Genomic DNA, 20,991 nt, shown 5'->3' with positions numbered 1-20,991 from the left:
CTTCTTACCATTTTTGCCCCATCATGAACTATTATACCTGCATGGAATATAATCTCTCCTTAGAAAATTTGTGTAAACATGACTATTTGAAGACACCCAGTCTCATTTTATTGGAGAAAATTCTGAGTTCAAATTTAATAAACAACAATTGATTAATAAAAAAATAAAAATAAAAAAAGATTATGTGTTCCATAAAGCCCAAAGTAACTATATTGTAGTTGAGCCATGAACACAAGAAAACCTGAAAATTGAGGGAAAATTTTGTGGTGTATATACCTTAATGTCATGCGAACACCTTTCGGATCATTAGATATTGACATATTCATCTTTCTTCTATTAGGGTATAGATTTTAATTTTTATATTTGTTCGCATCATATAAAGTGCCCAGCCCACACCGTAAAGTTTCCAAACTTAGGAATAAGTGTGTCATTTCGAGTAGCAAGCAAACGCCATAAACTCTAGTTTTTTTTTGCCCCTACCATAAACTATAGTTTAAACAAGGACAAGGTGTTGTTTCCTATAGACCTGCATGTTTGTTCTATACATTCGTCCTTTAAGGAACATGGATAATGACACCTCAGCTCGTTGCTATGACGACTTGTCGTATATTGACAAGTAACATGCCTAGCAACCTTACCAATTAACATGTCAATTTACATCGAACATGAGAGGTATTTCAGATATTCGACATGTCGTACGTTTAACGCCCTCTCATAGTCTCATATTCTCATAGATGGCGACCGGTTGGCTTGCAGTTTATTTCCCAAGAGACAAGAGCTATGCAGGGAACAAGGTGTGTTTTAGTTCTACCACAAGTTCTAGTTCAATTATATACGGGTCAGCATTTGCCCAGGTTGACATCTTGTTTCTTTTAGTCCAAATCTATTCTGGCCTATTCGGTTGTTGATCAGTCAATTAGCTGGACCAAGTTAGACTCCATAAAAAAAGAAAATTCAGTAGAAAAAATTTAGTTCTAGATCTGTCTAATGTTAGGAATCGAATGAATCAAATACAATTGTCTTGATTATCTATTATTAAGTATACTCAGAATAAACTTTTCCTAACTTGTTGTTTTGAGGTGCTTTTAGATAAAATCTTACACCTGAATTGATTAATTGGATTTGGTCTTACCATGTGTTGGACATAATGAATTAAATTGAGAATAACATCGGTAAAACATTAAGGAGCCGAAATATGTGGTCTCTGTTAGTTTGATATACATTGTTGGCTCATTCCTGATAGCTTAATTTTTTTGGACACAATAGTTATCTAACATAATATTAGAGCCTTATTTGTAGGATTTGTCTCTCATTATATAGTATTTGTAGTCTTTTTGGGGTAGAGGGGTTTCCTAACAGCCCATAAATGTAATTTCTGATGGTTGTACAGTTCACACCAAAAATGGTTTGGAAGCGTCTCAGATATTTAGAGTAATATAGACATGCTTAATGAAGTTACCTAGGATAAGCTACAATAGTCTGGGAAAATCATCCTTAATAAAATTTTATAGACAGATTACATTGCAATTACATTTTGCTCCTAATAAAGTTATCTGAACATTTGGCCTCAGCAACACATTTAGCCAATATGTCTAAAAACATCAAATGCAAAATGGTACACTTCTACAAACGAAGGAAACATCAATAGAATACACTCTTGCAATGACACGAGAATACGAAGGAAAACCCAAAAAAAAAAAAGGTCAGAAAATTTTGCAGACCTAGAGGAAGTTCTTCACTATATGTCCTTGTACCCTGTTGGAGTTTGCATTATTCTCTAATTACACTCTGCATATCTCTTATACTTCGGGACAAGCCAAGTTCCACTCATAATTTTAGGAGGGGATGCCCTGTTAGTACCTACTTCCATGTCCCTGCAAACACAAAACAAAGGTTCAAGTATTCAACTTAATCAGATGTTGAAGATAGGCTAACATCAGTTACATTGTTTATAGTGAAATAATATGTTAAAATTTTTTCAGCCACACAATTTAACATGTTATGTTACCGGACTGTGAATTAGTTAATACGCAGTCTAATAACATAACATGTCAGATAGTTAGCAACAGAATCGTTGCTCATTATATTTTTGCTTCTTTGTGGTTTGTTTTTTCTCCTGTGTTCATAACCAATTACTATGATTTCAAGTTGAGTAGTACTCACATCAAATGCAACAAGAGATCTGCAGTAGTTGGTATTGGTGAGCACTGTACTGCTGGAGCCGCACTCACTCTCTTTAAGTGAAACTGCAGACCTGTCAAGTTTTATATACCAAGGATACTGATAATTCTGAGCAGTGGAGCTCACATGTGAAGATGACCTCTGCATCCTCACAGCCCTTGGGATGTTGTTCCTTCCTTCCATGGACGTCCTTCGTGGCCGGCTTGCCTGCCTCTCAAATGGTTCCACAGGCCTTTGCTTTGGTGCACTCTGTGATCTGACTTTGGCCTTTGAAGATTGTGTGTTGGCCATGTAATTTGGGAACAATGGATAGTCATAAGACAGAGGTTCTCCATATTCCGGCCGAGGGAACGAGAAAGGAGCTCTTGATGGGTCGGCTTTGGACACAGCAGAGAAGCACTGGGGGCTGCTCTGGGTTGTGCCAAAGGAATAGTCCTCAAAATGGGCACTGCAGCCTCCTGGGCTCATGTCACGAGTCAGAGTTGATGGGACTGGTGAGACCTCATAGGTGTCTTGGTTTGAGTATGCATAATTTGGTGCATACTGAGTGGAAAATCTATGCTGTTCTGTTCTCTCTGTTTGTGTGTGATTGGAATAGCTATTTCTGCTCTTCAAAACTCCCTTTGGTTCACCAAGATCCATCTCCACAATCTTAATGTTCTCTTCCATGCCTCTCTCATAATCCTACATACACATAACCCACATTGCGGATTGACCAATCTAATGTAATCAGAAACTTCTTCACTATTTCACATTGCTATTCAAAACACAAGACAATTTTTATGTGACCCCAAATAAGTACTTCAATTGAAGATTTTGGAAAAGGGTATGTATGAATTGCTTACATTATATGGATGCCTGAGCCTATTCTCCTGCAAGGACTTTCTGTGGGTGGATTGCCTTGGATTCATAGTGTTTACATCTTCAACCATTCGGATCCTCTGAGCCCGAGCTCGAGCCTGGGCTGTCACCAATGCTTGCATGCACCTTAGTGTAGCCTTGGCCTGTTTTCTCACCAGGTGACCCCTCACCAATGCCTGCAACTTCACTAACCCTTTCAATGCACACAGTGCTTTTCTTGCCTGCAACAAAAACCAATACAACAAACAACATTTGATAATTCACAATCTGCAGGCTCCAATTTTGGCAACATGAATAGGGAATTCCAGAGTTTTTCGTACCAGATAAGAACGAAAGAAGGATTGGATTTTTATTGCAGCAGCCTCTTCCATTGCAGTGGTTTGCTCATTGGCAGCTGCCGTGAGGCGGATCACAGCAGCTGCAGCCTGTGCTGCAGCCACTGCTGCATCAGCAACTACGGCTGTGGCTGCAGCCACAGCCATGACATGTTTTTTCTGCTCACTCTCACAGTCCAATATGGCCTGCACAGGAGGTGGGGTGGTGGGTGTGGTGGGCATTGTTGCTTCTAGAAGATTGGAGGAGTCCTTGGTGGGAGTTGCTGCTGCTGAGGCAGATGATCTTCGAAAACTCCATCTCTTTTTCTCTTTTGGTGTTGTCTGTGGAATTGAACTTGGAGTAGTGGGATTGTTCTGATTCTCACAATTAATCTGATGATTGGTGGGACATTTTTCCTTGTCTTTCTTTCCTCCTGTCAAGAAGCTTCTAAGCCATTTGCTTGTCTTCCCCATCTCTTCTTCTGTGTATCATCAACAACACAGAAAGAAGAAAGCAACAAATGCCAAAATCATATATGCAGATCTAATCTATCTCTCTCTTCTTGATGAGTAGTTCAACATTAGAATGGCCCTCCCTTGTTAAACACGTACACACAATTTAATTGCTAGCTCCTTTAACAGCCTGGTCTTATGTCTCACTATTCATTCTCTGTTATTGGCTTTACAATGTAACTTCCAAGGGGGTGATACTTTGTGTCATTTTTATTAAGTTAGGCTGCCCAATAATCCAGTTGCCAACCAAGGTATATATATTATTGGTAGCTAGAGATTCCTTGCCTTCACTTTTAGCCTTCTGAGCTATATACCCATTTCTGTGCTTCATGTAACGCTCACTTTGGTGCAATCACCAAGGGTGTTCTGGTAATTAACTACATATGGAATGGAGAGGATCAGAAAGCATGTGAAAATAGGTCAAGAACAGGCAGGCAGCATCTGTGTAAAATACTTATATTAAGGGGTGAGGGAAGTGTCCACTTGGGGCCTTGGGGGTCCAATGGGGGGTTTTTGATTTAGAAAAATTGATACTTTGATGTAGAGGATTAGGGGATGTGGGCCCCACATACAAGTGTTTGAGTTAAGGAGGCTCTGGTTCTTCACGTGCTCAAGTTCATCCGATCCTATCCTATCCCAGGCTTCCCAGCTGTTGGAGTTGGGACTACGTCTTCCAATTTAGTGATCCCAAGTGAATCATCTATGAATTAAGGCCATCTTCATAGATACCAAGACCCTCTACCAAGTCTGGTCCAATAGCCTTTACGCTTCATACTAGAAAGAAAAGAGTAGGGTCTCTCATTTTGTGATAAATTAAGGAGTGTGTGAGAGCAGTTGTGTGGAACAAGGGTTAGTTAATGTGAATCACAAATTCACAATTATTAGCTGCCTCTGGCCTTTGCTATGACACATATCCCACACATTCCTCTGCTTTATGACACATTTCATTTGAATGTGCATATATGCCACACAAATAATAATGGGTTCAAACACTCACTTCATTTCAAAAACTTGAGTGATCAGATATTTTGGAGATGTTAAATAATTATTAAATTGAATTATAAACATTTAAATGGTCAAAAATTGATCAACAATGTATATCAAACTAACAATTACATACATAAATTTAGAAATTAATGATCACCAATTAGTGTAGACAATATATTTTTAATAGAATTATGAACAAGGAAATCCAAGGTTCTTGAACAGGGTGGTGGTTAGTACTTGAATGTCAAATTAATGGTGTTTTGTCCCCATCTTACCCATCATATACATATATATAGCTGATAGCAGATGAACTGTATTATTATTCTACTGTATATATCCCATATAATATATCAATTAGTTGGCAGTGCACATGGTATGTTTATATGCTCCCCTTTGACTAGGTGTTTGCTTCATGGAAACAACCTTTAATTACTGTTCTATTATGATACTTCCAATTCTTAAACACCAATAAGTAGACATCATCAGTTCTTAATCCAATCTCTCTCTCTCTCTCTCTCTCTCTCTCTCTCTCTCTCTCTCTCTCTCTCTCTCTCTCTCTCACACACACACAGCCATGATCCCTTTTAATTTACTGTATATAAAGAAGGGGAATTCAGTGAAATTTTAATTTTAATTTACAGTATATAAAGAAGGAATATTCGATGAAATAATTTGAAAAGTGTTGGATGGCCCATGATTGCTCAAGAAATTGGAATTGAGACAAAACTTCTGCATCTCTTTCCAAAAAGAAAAAAAAAAGTTTTTCCCTTCCAAATCATTATAACAATGACATATATATATATATATATTCAGTACGTGGTGTATACAATTTACAACCTCATGGAAGATGACAATAAATACATTTGAAAGGGAAATTTTTGGAGTCGAATATTCATTCATGAAGATCATAATAATGGATTTCATTTTAATAATAATATTTTAGTTTTGATCGATTCAGAAGATCTATTAGGTGGGGCCACCATTGATATCTTTGGTTTTTGTTTTTTTACCCCCATGCATGCACCCCACTTGAATAGTAATCAACTAATCATGTGGAGAGACCAGTCCATGTATATCCCTCAAAAGACATTCTACTATTCAAAACAACATTATTTGAAGTTATGGCAGAAGGGCAGGTTTCACATTAATTTCACATGCATGTTTAATTAACCTAGCTGCAGCTTTTTAATTTGGGCCATGTGGTGAGCACTTAAACAGACATATATTGTAACCATTACACTCTGAATGCTTTGTTAATTAATTAAAGATAGATCATTTATCTTTTTTGTTTGTACGTGCTTAAGCTTTGTCTGTGCACATGCCAAGTTTATAGTTTGCATGCTTCAAATATCGGTAACTTAATTGTTCTTTTTGGTTGCTTCCTCGATCATGTTCAATGGCCAAGGAGATCATTGCATGCATGCACGAAGAGCTATATATATATGCGCTTTACCATTGATGACACATGTTCTCGATGAGTAATGAGACTTTAGCTAGATAGAATTGTCAAAACCACGTACATATACGACTTATCTTTACAAAACCGGCTTAAAAGAAAAGAGTAGTACTCATCGATCTAGCTACTTATATAATACATATCTCAAAGGTACGTATTCAGCTAATGCGGGACTATAGTCACTATACTAATACTTCCTATTACTGATAGAGAGAATCATCTTATATCAGAGAGCTTTCCATAATGATTTATAAAGTGCTGAATCTTTCTATTACTAATTGATTTTAAGTTAGATACTCTAATTCTCTTCATCTTATCATAATAGATTATATTTACATATTGAGCCGAGATACAAACTTGACTCATTGGTGCAAAACACTTACTATGTGTGGATACTTTTACTCTAAGTGCCTAAGTGGATACTTATATGAGGAATGATATCCGGCCACCTTTTCCAATCTACTTTATCCATTGACTTCCTCTTTTATTATTTTCATTCTGCAATGTAAATTTATGATTGGAACCATTCATTTTTTAGATCTAACTATGAAGATCATCTATGTAAAAAATTAAACAAATTAGAAATCGTTTGATTGTGTAACTGTGATCAAATAAACATACGGTTTTTGTAACAATTTGATTCACCGTTTGTTTATTTAATAATGATTACATGACCAAACGATTTTCGATTTAGTTGATTTTTTACAAAAATGATTATCTATAAAATGAACGGTTTCGATTATAAAAATATACTGTAGAATGAAAATAAAAAAAAATTAGAAAAGACGGATAGCATTCCCCAAGTCACATATGGTATAACCAAACAAGCTTGAATGTGTGAGAAGGATGTTCTATTTCTGGCTGTAGCTTTTGCGGAAGTTAATAATCTAATTAATTTAATGGTGGACATTGTCAACATCTTTCGTTGTTCGTATTACCGATGCTCCTGGATCATGTCGGATTTTTGCTCAATTTGGTGCTATATGTATTATCTTTTGGAATGTTCAAATCACGAGGCAGGCTATATATATAACACCACATATATTATCACTCCCAACATAAACTTATTTTTCATGGAGCTTAATTTATTGCCCATATATATTTTGTTTCATGCCAATGGTTTATCACTTAATCGTGCTAAATCAGATAAGTGACTATCCAACATTTAATAAGAATATCTTCTTAAAAAGTCACGTGTATGTACATTGCAGATGATTGAATTTAGAACAATCACGGTGCAAGACGAAGGTTCAAAAGAAGTAAACTCCCAGGTGACCATCAAAAATTGCTGCTAAATATCACTAATCTGCTATACTTTTTTTTTTTTTTTTTTAAATGAAGCAACATTAATATTAAACAAGGTAAATAGTACAAGCAGCTGGCAGCAAAGGCTAGAAGTCATTACTTTGCTTCAAAGCTGTGACCTCTCTGCATGTGGCATTACTCTTGCAACGTTACCTCCTCATCAGCCTTGAACTTATGGGAGTAAATCCAACTACAGTAATCGTTTTCATATATACTGACAGTGCAGAGGAGTATTAATTAGTCTTACTCATCTTGGCTCAGTTAATTTAATATTTTTCCCATAATGGGGGGACCTAAAACCTTCAATTTCTCGAGTTGATGGTCTCCATATATTCTCATTTCATTGTCAAAGCAATCAAACCTGTGCAGTGACAATTCATGAGCACCAAATCAAATAAATTGTTGGCCAATTTGTGTATAAAACTTGTGTGACCACTTACAGATCGAGTTACAGCCTTAAATTTCCAAATGGTCCTCAGGTATTATTGTGATGGTGTGTACGAGACAAGTACTAGTATAATTGCAAGTCAGTTCTAATGGATTGTTTCATATATATGTGACCACCATATATGCAAGGGCTAGTGGTCCTTCCTGCAACAACCAGCCCCCAAACCCTTCATTTTCCTTATTACTGGAACAAATTCAAAGGCATAATGCACATGCATGCATTTGCCAATTGTAATTTGTAAACACAAATACGTGCTCTTCTGTTTAATTAGTTTTAGCCACAACTATGATTTTGGTGGCTAATATGCCTATATACAGAAGCTTCCATTAGGTAGAGTCAGAATATCTCAGAAAAATCATTGTACAAAACAAAGCCAAAATCCAAATTTGATTGCTTCGCCTGAAATATAATTTTTCATGAAGAGGAACAAGAGTTATGTAGAGTTTTTGGAAAGAAGAGTTTCTAACAGTAAATTGTTTGACAAATTAAGGTACTTAGAAGTCTTATTGATATTAAGTATATATGGTTCTAAAATTTAACTTTGAGATCGATTTGAATTCCACTTAAAACTTGAGAATTAAATCTTGTACTCTAAATTGACTGTTCTACACCTTAAAGCATTACATTACCATAAGAAAAGGTATTGCTTCTTGTTTGACAAAAACACTTGGATGACTGACATCCAAACAACCATATAAGAAAAAAAAAAAAACAAACCATGTAAAAAAAGAACTAAATGTGGGGTTTGAAAAGAAAAAAATGAAAAACCTTATTTATGCCATTGATAAACAAATTAAATGCTAAGGGACAGTAGATTGTGAGGGGGCCTGGGAGGGTCTCATTTGTACTGGGCCTAGTGCCTGTCCTTTATAAGCTCAAGCATGTGTACACTGTGGGCCAATGGGCCTGGTACCTATCTGCACTCTAACGTGGACCTACAACCCCTATTCCACATTGAAAAGAGAAGGTTAATTAACTGAGAATCCATTGTTGCGCCTAATAAGCTGGTCAGAAAGAAAGCAATAACCATGTGAAGAGATCAATTAACAACATGCATATATGCCAACCAAGTCCTGATGACGTACCCAACCAAACTGAATTAAATACTTTTAATTCTGTGCAGCTTCTTAGGAAGTCATTAATCAACATAATAATTATAATTAAGGAGAGGAAATAAGATGATTATATGACGCAAGTCATAAGAAACTTAGCTTTTGGATATCTTGTATGCTTTGTAATTAGTTATTCGTTTAATGATATTTCTTTCTCCAACTTTGGAGGGGTCCCAAATTCGACTCTCCCTTCTTAAAAAACAGAAAAATAATATTTATGAGCGAAGCAATTGTTGTTGAACCCCATGGCCAACTCCAGAGAGGCCCAATTCGTATTAGGCTTGTACCGACCAGGTCCAAGTGTGTTGGGTAGACTTACAATCTATGTGGTTTAGAGCCCGATACTTATAGCCCGTCCATACAACCTGATTGTTGAGTCGTTAACAAATTTCTTGTTTTTTTTTTTTCATGACAAAAAAAAAAAAAACAAACAAATTTCTTGTTTTGTATTTACAATTTTTAAACGTGAATAAATTACAAGTGTTGTAAATTAAAAGTCTTTTTTATTTTTTATTTTCTTTATCAATCTTATCAGTTTTCATTATAATCCAGATTTAAAAGTGCATAAAATTATAAATTATTTAGACACATTGTATTCTTGTATGCTTTTAATTTTCTATTTTTAGCATCATACTTTTTAAATACTGGTTATACACCAAACAAGTACGTGTATAATCATAAATTATTTTACATACATTTTAAATTTATATTTTGTGTTATAATTTCTCCAATATATCTTCTTTCAAATTTTACTTTTATCATTTTTTTAAGAGGTAATTAGGTTTAGGTCCTTTAGAAAAATAGTTTTTAGATGGAGATCGGGGGTGTTTTCAAATTTATAAGAAAATTATTTTAATTTATAATAAATTATTTTTAATTTATAAGAAAATCTTTTTAATTTATAATAAAGTCATTTCCCGATTTGAAGAGTATTTTACCTAAGTCCTTCCTTTTAAAACCTAACATAAAGCTATTAAATAAAAAAAATAAATAAAAGAACTTAATTAAAAATATTAAATTACTACCGATATTAGTCTAAAAAATATTCATAAAATAGATTATACTCTAAGTCTCCCGTATAATTAGTTAGAAATGAAAGGTTAAAATAAAACAAAAGAAAAGGTTGGGCTCCTAAACTCAAGCTCGAATTAGACTGGAACCCAACCCAATACATAATCAAGTGGGCTCCGCCCCTCTCCTTCTTAAACCTGATCCAAAATATTTAAAGGGTTCGATTGGTGTAGCTTTTAATAATTGAAAGAATCGTTGCTCCTCTAGACAGCTTTAATTACGATTTTCTTTTCAACGATGAAAAGAATTATGGTTAATTACATATATATACCTCAACTATACACCAATCATCAGTTGGGTACCTCAGGTTTAAAAACTTTCATTAGGGTACATCAACTTATGTTTTTTGTCAATTAAATACCTCCGTTAGTCTGACCGTTAGGAAGACCGTTATCTACTGAGTTGGCGTTGACGTGGCATACGTGGACCCCACCATTAAATATTGACTTGGCATTTAAAAATAGCCACATGTACAAAAATTAATAAAAAAATAAAAAATCCATTAAAATTATATTAAATAGAAAAAAAAAAAGACAAAAAAAAAAAAAAAAACCGCCCCCCCTGGCCCGACTTCACCTCCCTACCCAGCCCTCTCCCTCACCCTTCCTCCCCTACCAATCCCCGCCCCTCCCTCTGCCACCCAGCCCCAGCCAGCTCCATCGCACCCCCTCACCCCAGCCCGCCCCTATCCTGCCCAACCCAGCCTCTTCCTTTCCTCTCACAAAGATGCTACTAACGTACCCACAACAAATTGGAACCTGAAATTAAAACCAAAATCCCATTAAACTCAATTATAAACTATTGAACCAAAAACCCACAAATATGAATTTGCAAACTCACCACTGCAAGCTTTTCTGAATGTGAAACTAAACCAACAAATATGCACCACCTGAAATTAAAACCAAAACTCAATCGAACATATGCAACAAAAAAAAAAAACAACTCAAATGGGTTTCGGTGGGCTGGGGTTGGGTTATTGTGGGAGGGCGGCAGGTCGGGGCTGGGGGAGATGAGATTCGGTCTTGGTGGGGCTGGTGGGTTTCGGGGCTAAGAAAAAGAGGAGAGGTAGGGAGATGAGAGAGAAAGTAAGGCAGAGAGAGAGGATACATGGGATGGGTTTCGGTGGGCTGGGGGTTGGGTTTTGGTGGGAGGGTAGTAGGTCGGGGCTGGGGGAGATGGGATTCGGTGATGGTGGGGCTGGTGGTTTTCGGGGCTAAGAGAAAGAGGAGGGGCAAAGAGAGATGAGAGAGAAAGTACGGTAGAGAGAGGGAGGATATAGGGGATGGGTTTTGGTGGGCTGGGGGTTGGGGGTTGGGTTGTGGTGGGAGGGCGGCAAGTCGGGGCTGGGGGAGATGGGATTCGGTGGTGCTGGGGCTGGTGGGTTTCAGGGTTGAGAGAAAGAGGAGAGGCAGAGAGAGATGAGAGAGAAAAGAAACAAGAAAAGAAAATGCAGATTTGAAAACCCAGATTTGAAACAAGAAAAGAAAATGCAGAGCAACCCAAATTTGATCCAGTGGTGGGTCTTGCCCTTCTAAGCGACGACGGCGGCGTACCTTTGAGGCGTGTTATTGATGAGTGTGGGGAGGAGGGGTGGCTGGGGGCAGGTGCAGGGGGTCTGGGCTTTGATTTTGGTGGTTAAGGGTGGATGAAGATGATGATGATGAGAGTAGTAGAAGAAAAAAAAAAACAACTGGGGATTTGATTGAGGGATCTGTGATCTGTATAATGATGGAGATGTTTTTCTGGTTGTGCAGGGGAAGCGGGGGGAGGCGGTGGGGATTCTGGGCTTTTGTTTTTTTTTTTTTTAAATTCAATTATTTTTTAATATTTTATATCATTTTCAAAGTTTTATTAATATTTTATTATTTTTTGTTTACGTGGCTATTTTTTAATATTTAATGGTGGGGTCCGCGTGTGCCACGTCAGCGCCACGTAGGCATTTAACGGTCTTCCTAACGGTCAGACTAACGGAGGTATTTAATTGACAAAAAACATAAGTTGATGTACCCTAATGAAAGTTTTTAAACCTGAGGTACCCAACTGATGATTGGTGTATAGTTGAGGTATATATATGTAATTAACCCAAAGAATTAATTGGGAAAGGCGCACTAGCCATTGTCTGCCATTTAACATAAAAGGATTGCCTGAGGGCCCAATGGACCCTATATTTTCCGTACAAATACCAAGAAATGAATGATGTTCATGAGGATAATGGTGTATGTGGATTAGGTTTAAGAATGTACAAGGTTTTTGGTTAATTGCAGTTGTTGAGGTAATTCACTTGAAAGAATTGTAGAATTTGTTCATTTACACATAAGTTTGATCCCCTCTTTCTAAATTAAAAAAAAAAATGTATTTGACTAGTTGATTGATTACTGATAAACTTCACAACTCCAAGAAATAAGATAAATTGAATTATAAGGGAAAACTTATATCTTTTAATCCCCACAATATGGTAGGATTAATAGGAATAATTTTCCTCTTATGACTAATTCGTTTTCTTTTTTAGGGTAGAAGACACATTTCATTTTTTCCTTAAATACACACAAGTCTACTCATGTAACATATCCAATTTAATCCTATACATTAATCAAGGCCAAAATGTACAAGCTCAAATTCTCAAATATTCCATCTCAGAAGTCCCAACTTCCACATAAAAGTTTTCTTTCTTTTAAACAAAAAATGAAAAAGGAAAGATATGAAAGTAGTGCTGACTTTTTCTTTTGATCTATATGAACCTTTTTGCTTTTGATTAAAGGTCATGAGTAAAGCCAATAGATATGCAGTAAATCTTATCTGTACACTTTCGAGGAGAGTACAGAGATGTTGGTTTTCACCGAAGGAGGCTTTGGTCGCCTTGAATTTCTTTTCATTCTGTAGTAAGCTTCAGAAAGGAGGAGAGGATTTCTATAAAATGGAACATGTGCCTTCCCTTGTACTTGGGGAACCCTCATGAGCGACCATATGTCATGAACAGGTACGTATTTATTTTATTTCAAAGTCCCAACGTTAAACTTTCTTGTGTTCTTCATTTGGCATCACTCTATATTAGCATTTTTTATATTTTAAATGAGTCCCAAGGTTCAATTCCCTATCTCTTCTCTTAATTTCCTTAATTAGTCTTCAAGTTCTCTACTTTCAAATTATATGATTCAGGCCGACCCAAATAATATATAATTACCAAGCTTTTTTATTGATCAACATGCATGTACCAATTGATCAAAGTAGTAGCAGCAACCATATATTCAAATAGGGGTGGGAATGGGTTGGGTCAGTTGCATATTGGCCAAACAACTGACCCGACCCGACAAGGCTGATAAGGACATTTTGACAACCAACAACCGACCCACCCATTGTGGGTCGATTGCCAATAAGGCCGGTAAAGCCAATAAGGTGGGTCGGTTGGAATTATTAGACCAACATTTGATTAATTTCAAAAGTAACATCCGAGCCAACTTTGATGGGTCGGTTGGTATTATCAGCCAGATTTTGTGGATCGGTTGTTGGTAGAATTATCGGCGGGCTAATAATGAGTCGGTTGGCCGATAATGGCCGGTAAAACCGACCCATTCCCACCCTTAATCCAAAAGTAACATTGGGGATGAGGTCATGTAATGGGGGCTTCTATCTGATCAGCAGAAATGAAACTCATCAACAACATCACAGAGAGGTTGAGGTTTCTACCATTTGCTTAGAAGATTTTCAGGGAGAAGAAGAAGAGGTGATGGAGCTCATGACTTGTGTTGTGGCCACACACAATTAAGTTCCACTCCCATTGTCTTTTTTGAAACAAAGCTTCACATTCTTGTTTCTATCGAAATATTGGAAGTTTATTGGGTGGAGACCAAATTACGTCTACCCATATGGTTGACAAATTTCTTGTTCTCCATTTACAATTTCAGTTTCTTCAATATTATATATCCTCCTTTATATTTTTATTTTTTAGCATCAAATTTTTTTTTTTCCAAAGCAACAAATTCTTTAATTGTTTTTCTCAAAAAAAAAAAAAAAGAAGAAGTTCTTTAATTGCTAAGAAATGAAAAATTAAAAAACAGAAGGTAGGGCTCGGAAGCCCAAGCTTGAATAAGTCTGGAGCCCAACCCAATACCTAGTGAACTGGGCCTTGAGCCCTCTCCTTCTTAGGCCTATTCCGAAATATTCTAAGAGTTTGATTGGTTTGACCTGATTCAAATCCCTGAAATTTCAGGTTAGCCTATCTCAGCACATTTACATAGGATGGCAATTTTTGAAAAAACTGTAACACGACTTGTATATGACAGAACCTGCAAATACGGATACTAAACAGATCGAGTTAGTATTAAACATAAGTAATATGATTTCAACACGATAAATTTATTCTACTACAATTGTATAAAGCAAATAACTAATTTTTACATTTCTTAATATAGATTGTATAATTGTATATATAGTTCAATCGATACGACTAATAAATAGGTAAGTTAGTTTCAACACGAGCAAGACCGACTAAATCGAGTACTAAGAAAACGATACACATCTCCCAAGTGCCCAAACAAATATGGTATTGTAGTAGAAGTGTAGAACCTCATCACAGTTCTAATACCTTCAGAACTGAGGTCTGAGTTTCAAAGGTACATGCTAAAAATTAGGTAGTAAGGCCTTCCACAGTCGCGAGGGCCAGAGTCATTTGAGGCCAATGCATGACTTTGGCACTCCTCTAGTGGGCCAGAATTTTGAGGGCCGAAGTGAGGGTAATGGGTGGGTTTGGGTGAGTGTGATAGAGAGTGAGACCCACGTGTGAAAAGCAGCTGCAGCTAGGGGTGGACAAAGTGCAGGTCAACCCGACCAATCCGACCAACCCGACCTGAATGGGTTGGTTTGGTTCAGTCTGAGAAAGGGAAACAAAGGTAGTCGGTGCTCTAACCGACCAACCCGACCTGCTGCAGGCCAGTCTACGGGTGCATAAGCTAAAAACCCGATCTAGACCGAACCAACCCGCAGCGCTTAACCACCCAGCAGGAATCCTCCACTCATCTTCATCCTCCCACCTCTCTAGCTTCTCTCTACATCCATATGCCTTTGCAGTAAAGAGTGTCGCTGGTGACACTTGACAGAGATGAGAGTGAGCCTTGTAGATGACCAATCAACTTTGATCCCTAATTCCTCCAGTTAACATTTCTTTCTGGTGGCGAACATGGAGGGCTTGAAACTCTTAATTATGAAATATATAAATATAATAAGGTAAAAAACATAAAAAGAAGAAGAAAAGGGGAGGCTTACAGGGCCGTCTTGTTATTATAATGGCAGTTGGTGTGGGTTCTGTTACAGTGAGGGAGAGAGAGAAGCAAAGAGTCAACAAAAAAAAAAACACAAGAAGAAAGAAATAGCAAAAGTCCTAGCTGTGCCACTATCCCACATTGGCTAGGAACATAACTCACCTCCAATCCATTCTCTATAAAAGTGATTCCAAACACCTTTCCCAACTGCAACATTCGCATAGGCTTTTCGCTTTTGGGCCTTCATTGGCTTAATTATATAAGTCTCTTAGTTCAAATATTTTTGGTGTAGACCCAAAGTGGATAACCCGACCAATCCAACCCGATTAACAATGGTTTGGTTTGGTTTAGTTTGTAACCTATTAATGGTTTGGGTTGGGTTGTAAATTTTACAAACCGAGCCCATCGGGTTGGTCTGCGGGTTGTGCCCAAACCCGACCCAACCCTACCCGTGTCCAGCCCTAGCTGCAGCTACTAGAAGTGGCCGATAGGCTTGGCCTGTGCGTCAGGAAGGAGCCGCACGCCCCCAGTTCCCCGCGTTAAGGACACGGACGGGCGTGATGATGAGACTGTTGGAGATCAACGACTCCTGACAGTTTTCCATTACTTTTTATCATTAGAATGAATTGTTTTGTGTTTACCATTTTTATGTATTTCAAACATTAAAAAATATCAAATAACTTGAAAGACAATTTGATGAAGATAAAATAGAGAAATTATAATTTGGATAATAAAATAAAATATTCAATAATGACTTTCTATTAAAGATCTCGTTAAAATAAAACTAATAAAATAATTTTTATAAATATTTAATTTATAAATTATAACTTAACCATCACTTAATCTCAATTAAACTTAATTTAATTAGGTACAACAATATGACCTCTCAGCACTACTACAGCTTCAACATTATTCAGATCATTTTCAGCACTATTCATATCATAAATTCACTATTTAAGCCACTTTGCAACCCATATACAGCTATCACCCTCACCTCACCACTGTTGAATGAATGTGCATATGCATGGCTCTGGCTCTAGTTAGTACTTCTCCACGGGGGTATATTTCAAGCAGGAATGTGAATTTCCAACGGTTCCCTCATGTGATCACGTTGAAATTTCCTTTGGTTGCCACCACCCAATTAACTCTGCTCTGGTTTAAAGTTTCAAGTGCCATCAATATTGTCTTTAAAGTTGCTAATCCTAGAGCCTGGCCTAGTGAACCTTATTAGTGACTCATAAAGGGTCAGCTTTTAATGTGTTTTTGGTTCAAAATTCAAATCTTTAAAACAATAGGATGTCATAGTTAGACTTAAATGTGTACTTAATTAATTTGGATCCCATAAACAAGTATATAAAATTGTGTATAGTGCAGAGTATCCAAACCCCCAACTCCCAACTCCCAACAACCCATATCTTAATTTGTCAATGTAAACCTTTATTACCTCAGCCACGTTAATTAAGGAGATATCTCCTACACCTCAGAATAGTCAATCAACAAGTAAATTAATTCACCAGCATACCTCATTGTCCTCCAGTCATCTCTCTCTCTTTCAATCTCAGCTACCTTGGCTAGCTTTGTGTATGCATGTTTCAAAGTCCAGACTTGAGACAATCAATGGCTTCCACGGCCACCTTCCTCTGTGCTTTGCTTTCCATCTTTCTTGCTCTTCAGCCAGCCACTGCTGACCCATTAGAGGACATACTGTCTCCCATTTTCACTCCAATCTTGGGTTTGTTTCATTCTTCGTTTATCATTTTCTGTATTTCCTGTTTTGGTTTTTTTTATGTTTTTATTGGGGTTCCTTTAATCTTCATGGTTATCTCATTGTGGCTTTGGATTGTGGTGAATTTGATTCTAATGTGGTGATTTCTGATTACAGACGATGTGTGCAATGTAATAGAATGTGGAAAGGGGAAGTGCAAGCCTTCTATTAACAGCACTTTCTTTTTTGAATGTGAATGTGAAGCTGGGTGGAAGCAGACTTCTTCTGACCACAATGATCACTTCAAGTTTCTACCTTGCATAATCCCCAATTGTAAGGCCTCCATTTTCTCTCTCCCTCATGAACAATAATATAGGTTCTGGACTGTACGTAGTAATATCATTCAAATGGTGTTTCCAAATCAAATAAATTTCTTCTGGGAGTGTTCAGTTTTCTATACAGCTCTTAGAGACATAGAACATCTTAGTACTGAAAATCATTGATTTCATAGTGGTTGCCTGGTTGGTGATGGCTGGGTTTGGTAATGTTTGGAACTTTGGACATTGATATGGGCTTTGTGGTAACTGAATAGTCTTTGTTCTCTACAAACTAATATTAAATGGTTAAAGGGATCCTATTAACTTGGATAAAACTGTCTGTTCTGTTAGTTGATCACTGCTGCTAATGAGGATGTGGGTCAGTAGATGTGACAGGAGGAAATACTTGCTGTAGATGGCAAGATAAATGTAGTTTAGAGGCCAAGACAGATATGACCAAACACTTGTAGGGAATATATAGAGATTTACACACCATAGCAAAACACAGTATACACTTGAAGTAAAATGAACTCAAAGTATATCTAGCCATGACTGGCAGCTCAGCCCAAAGGTTGTTGATAAAAAAAATGCCCGTTTGATTTAATGTGGTAATGCATGTTAATCACACACTAATCTTGTCTGGGATTCCAGTCATGGTATAATCTTTTGGCATGCTTAATAGAGATGAGCATACACTTGTAAAGATGTGATTTTGACATCCTGCCTATAAGTCAAAGACTGGGATTATAATTCTTCCTTTTGATTGGTGCACCCTTATTGTTTGCTAATTACTTTCTTTTGTTACTTGAACAATTTCTAACCAATGTCATTGTTTTGATGATGCTGTGGTTTTGGGTGTTTATAGGTAATCTGGATTACTCCTGCTCAAAAGTGCCATCCCCCGTTTCAGATAAAGCGAGCAAAGCCAATGAATCAATCTTTGATCGTATTAACTATTAACTATCATACTACCACCAACACTTGCACTGCATAATGTTGTTTTTTTTTTTTTTTTTTTTCTAACATGTATTTTCACATTTTATAATTTTGTTCTTATAGCTTGCCACTGGACTGATTGTGGAGGTGGATCATGCAACAAGACATTGAAATTCAAATATAGTTGCGAATGTGATGAGGGTTATCATAATATTCTCAATGTCACTGCCTTCCCTTGCTTGAAAGACTGTAAGAGCACGCACCTAGAAGTTTTAAAATCATAACAATGATGATGATGATGATGATGATGATGATGATGAATAATTATGCACCAATTGATATCAGAAGACAATGTCTAACTTGAGTTCCATTGCATGTATTTAAGGTGCAATTGGAATGGATTGTGCAAACCTTGGGATTTCAATGTCAAATGGATCTACGTCTTCAACACCAGCATTGGCTGACAATGGTAAGAATCAATCTGAGGCTAGCAACTCAAAAAAAGAAAATGACTTGAGTGGTCATATGAAGCGGAAACAAAACTGCAACACTTTTATTTTTCACTAAATGTTAGTAATTACCTTGAGTATTTGAGTTATGACTCTACACATAGAGCTAAGATTTAGGAGATCCAAAATTTTCGAACCCCATTTTTAAATTGGTAGACTCATCAATTTAGGATGGTTCTTATTTGACTTGGACACTTTTGGGAGCTAATTTACTCATCAATTGTGGTTTGTTTTTCCCATTTTCAGTTTGAGTTCTTGGTATCGACAATCTCAAGTTAAATCCATTTGTCCTACATGTTTTCTACTTTGCAGCTAGCTCAATGATACACGCGAACTCCTTGTCAATGGTCGTCCTGTTGATGTTTGTTGCTATGGTTCATTGGAAGTAAAAATAGTTGTTCCAGGCTGTTTTTGGCACCACATCTTTGAACCATGGATGATTGCTGCAGTACTCATTTGATATCTACTGCCAGCTTTAGTTAGCTCTCACATTTGTATATAGAATTTCTGGTCGGATGAATAAGTTTCCAAATGTATTCAGAGAGGTGCTCATCTCATTCCTGCTTATTTTTTCACAAATAGATAGATTTTGAAGAGGGTTCTTTTTCATATTTTGCTTTTTTGTTTTTTTGGGTATAAAATTGAGACCCTTCTGCTCACCATGTGTCATTTCTTTCTTCTTACTTTTTCTCTGGGTAAGCAGTCATCTAATCAGTCTCAGGCATGAGGGCTAAGGCCCAATCTGGCAAACTCGTCTAGATATTTTACCATTGCGGTGGTGATATCGGGAGGCCCAAAAGCTCTTTTTTCCTTTTTGCTGATAGAAAGCCCAAAAAACCTTTGTTTTTTTTTTTTGGGTCAATGCCCAAATAACCTTTAACCCCTCACATTACAGAAGGGACTGAATAAATACATGTAACCGTTTTAACTTTCCTTTCCTTTTTATTTTGCTAACACACACGGCATTTTGGCTTGGGATTATAATATCATGTGACCTTTGAAGGAAGTTTCAACATCATCCATGTAAAGAAGACAGTAGAAATTGGGATTATCAGTTATCACAATAGTTGCCCTATTTTTTGTTACATAGATTTTTTTTTGGCCACTTTGTTACATAGATTTGGATCAAAGGAAAAGATTATCCCTATCTTTGTAAACAGGTGGAGGAAAATGGACTTGGACCCAAATCCATGAGTCTCAAGTTTTTCAAATCTTTGAATGGAAGGGATAGGAAAGTAAACTTCCAATTATGCTCTATTCACAATCATCCAAGTTTTAAAATCAAGGGTGGAAGGATTATTCAATATTTAAGATTATTCTTTACTAACTTTTTATGTGCACGGAGAATTGAGATCTACTATTTTTACAACAGTATTTTGTTTTACAGTAGAGTTAGACATCCCACATTTTTAAACCACAATTCATACCACCTTATGTGGTAACTTACATGGCATTCATACATTGGATACTAAAAAATAAAAACAAAAATTTAAAAAGAAAAAGAAAAACCTTGTCCAGTAAAATAATGACACGTAAGATGGTACAAAAATGTGGTATAAAAATATGGTACATATAGCATTATTCTTTGCCTTAATATACTTTGATTTACTTTCTTTTTTGTAAGCCAAACAAGGGAAAGGCAAGGAAAGTAGTCACCCTCATTTCCTTTATTTTTCTCACTCCATACTCCAGTAGACTAGGAAAAGAAATATGATTGATTTACAAAATATCCTAATTCAACAAAACTAAAGTTAGTATACTTTTTTTGGAAGACAGTTTTAGTATACATGACATACAAATGTGTTTTTAACTTTTAAATCTAAACAAATTCAATTTCCACTATTAAAATATAAATCTTTTCATTCAATTAATATAGCACATAAAATTCATACTTACATAAATTTCCCTATACTATAAAGAAATCATTTATCATTACAAATGACAACCAACATTTATCATTACAAATGACAACCACCTATGATTCTAAGAATGATGATTAATGCTCCTCTCTCTTGAGTCCT

At 36.6% G+C, this 20,991-nt stretch overlaps 2 protein-coding genes across 2 annotated transcripts; one reads left to right on the top strand and one right to left on the bottom strand.

Moving 5' to 3' along the window:
- Nucleotides 1-1,714: 1,714 nt before the first annotated feature.
- IQD19 (IQ-domain 19) lies at nt 1,715-3,979 on the bottom strand. Its single transcript, XM_086233048.1, has 4 exons — nt 3,363-3,979; nt 3,027-3,263; nt 2,164-2,865; nt 1,715-1,874 (listed from the first exon to the last, which is right to left on the bottom strand). The coding sequence occupies exons 1-4, from the start codon at nt 3,828-3,830 to the stop codon at nt 1,854-1,856; spliced, it is 1,428 nt and encodes a 475-aa protein (XP_086089174.1). The 5' UTR covers nt 3,831-3,979; the 3' UTR covers nt 1,715-1,853.
- A 9,077-nt stretch (nt 3,980-13,056) lies between these two features.
- On the top strand, nt 13,057-19,629 carry LOC147294026 (neurogenic locus notch-like protein). Its single transcript, XM_086233359.1, has 7 exons — nt 13,057-13,225; nt 17,066-17,235; nt 17,386-17,541; nt 18,391-18,471; nt 18,585-18,710; nt 18,847-18,930; nt 19,283-19,629. Exons 2-7 carry the CDS (start codon nt 17,091-17,093, stop codon nt 19,357-19,359), a joined length of 669 nt encoding a protein of 222 aa, XP_086089485.1. The 5' UTR covers nt 13,057-13,225; nt 17,066-17,090; the 3' UTR covers nt 19,360-19,629.
- The last annotated feature ends 1,362 nt before the right edge of the window (nt 19,630-20,991 follow it).

This window comes from Dryas octopetala, chromosome 2, assembly GCF_963921425.1.
Source record: "Dryas octopetala chromosome 2, drDryOcto1.1, whole genome shotgun sequence".
NCBI lineage: Eukaryota > Viridiplantae > Streptophyta > Magnoliopsida > Rosales > Rosaceae > Dryas > Dryas octopetala.
The sequence above is the reverse complement of the archived record's forward strand: the minus strand, read 5'-3'. Positions and strand labels throughout refer to the sequence as shown.

Coding starts and splice junctions, on each gene's coding strand:
- IQD19 (XM_086233048.1), bottom strand. CDS start 3,830: ATGGGGAAGACAAGCAAATGGCTTAGAAGCTTCTTGACAGGAGGAAAG. Junction 3,264..3,362: donor CCTTCTTTCGTTCTTATCTG/GTACGAAAAACT, acceptor TTTTTGTTGCAG/GCAAGAAAAGCACTGTGTGC. Junction 1,875..2,163: donor GATCTCTTGTTGCATTTGAT/GTGAGTACTACT, acceptor TTGTGTTTGCAG/GGACATGGAAGTAGGTACTA.
- LOC147294026 (XM_086233359.1), top strand. CDS start 17,091: ATGTTTCAAAGTCCAGACTTGAGACAATCAATGGCTTCCACGGCCACC. Junction 17,236..17,385: donor CATTTTCACTCCAATCTTGG/GTTTGTTTCATT, acceptor TTCTGATTACAG/ACGATGTGTGCAATGTAATA. Junction 18,472..18,584: donor CAATGAATCAATCTTTGATC/GTATTAACTATT, acceptor TTGTTCTTATAG/CTTGCCACTGGACTGATTGT.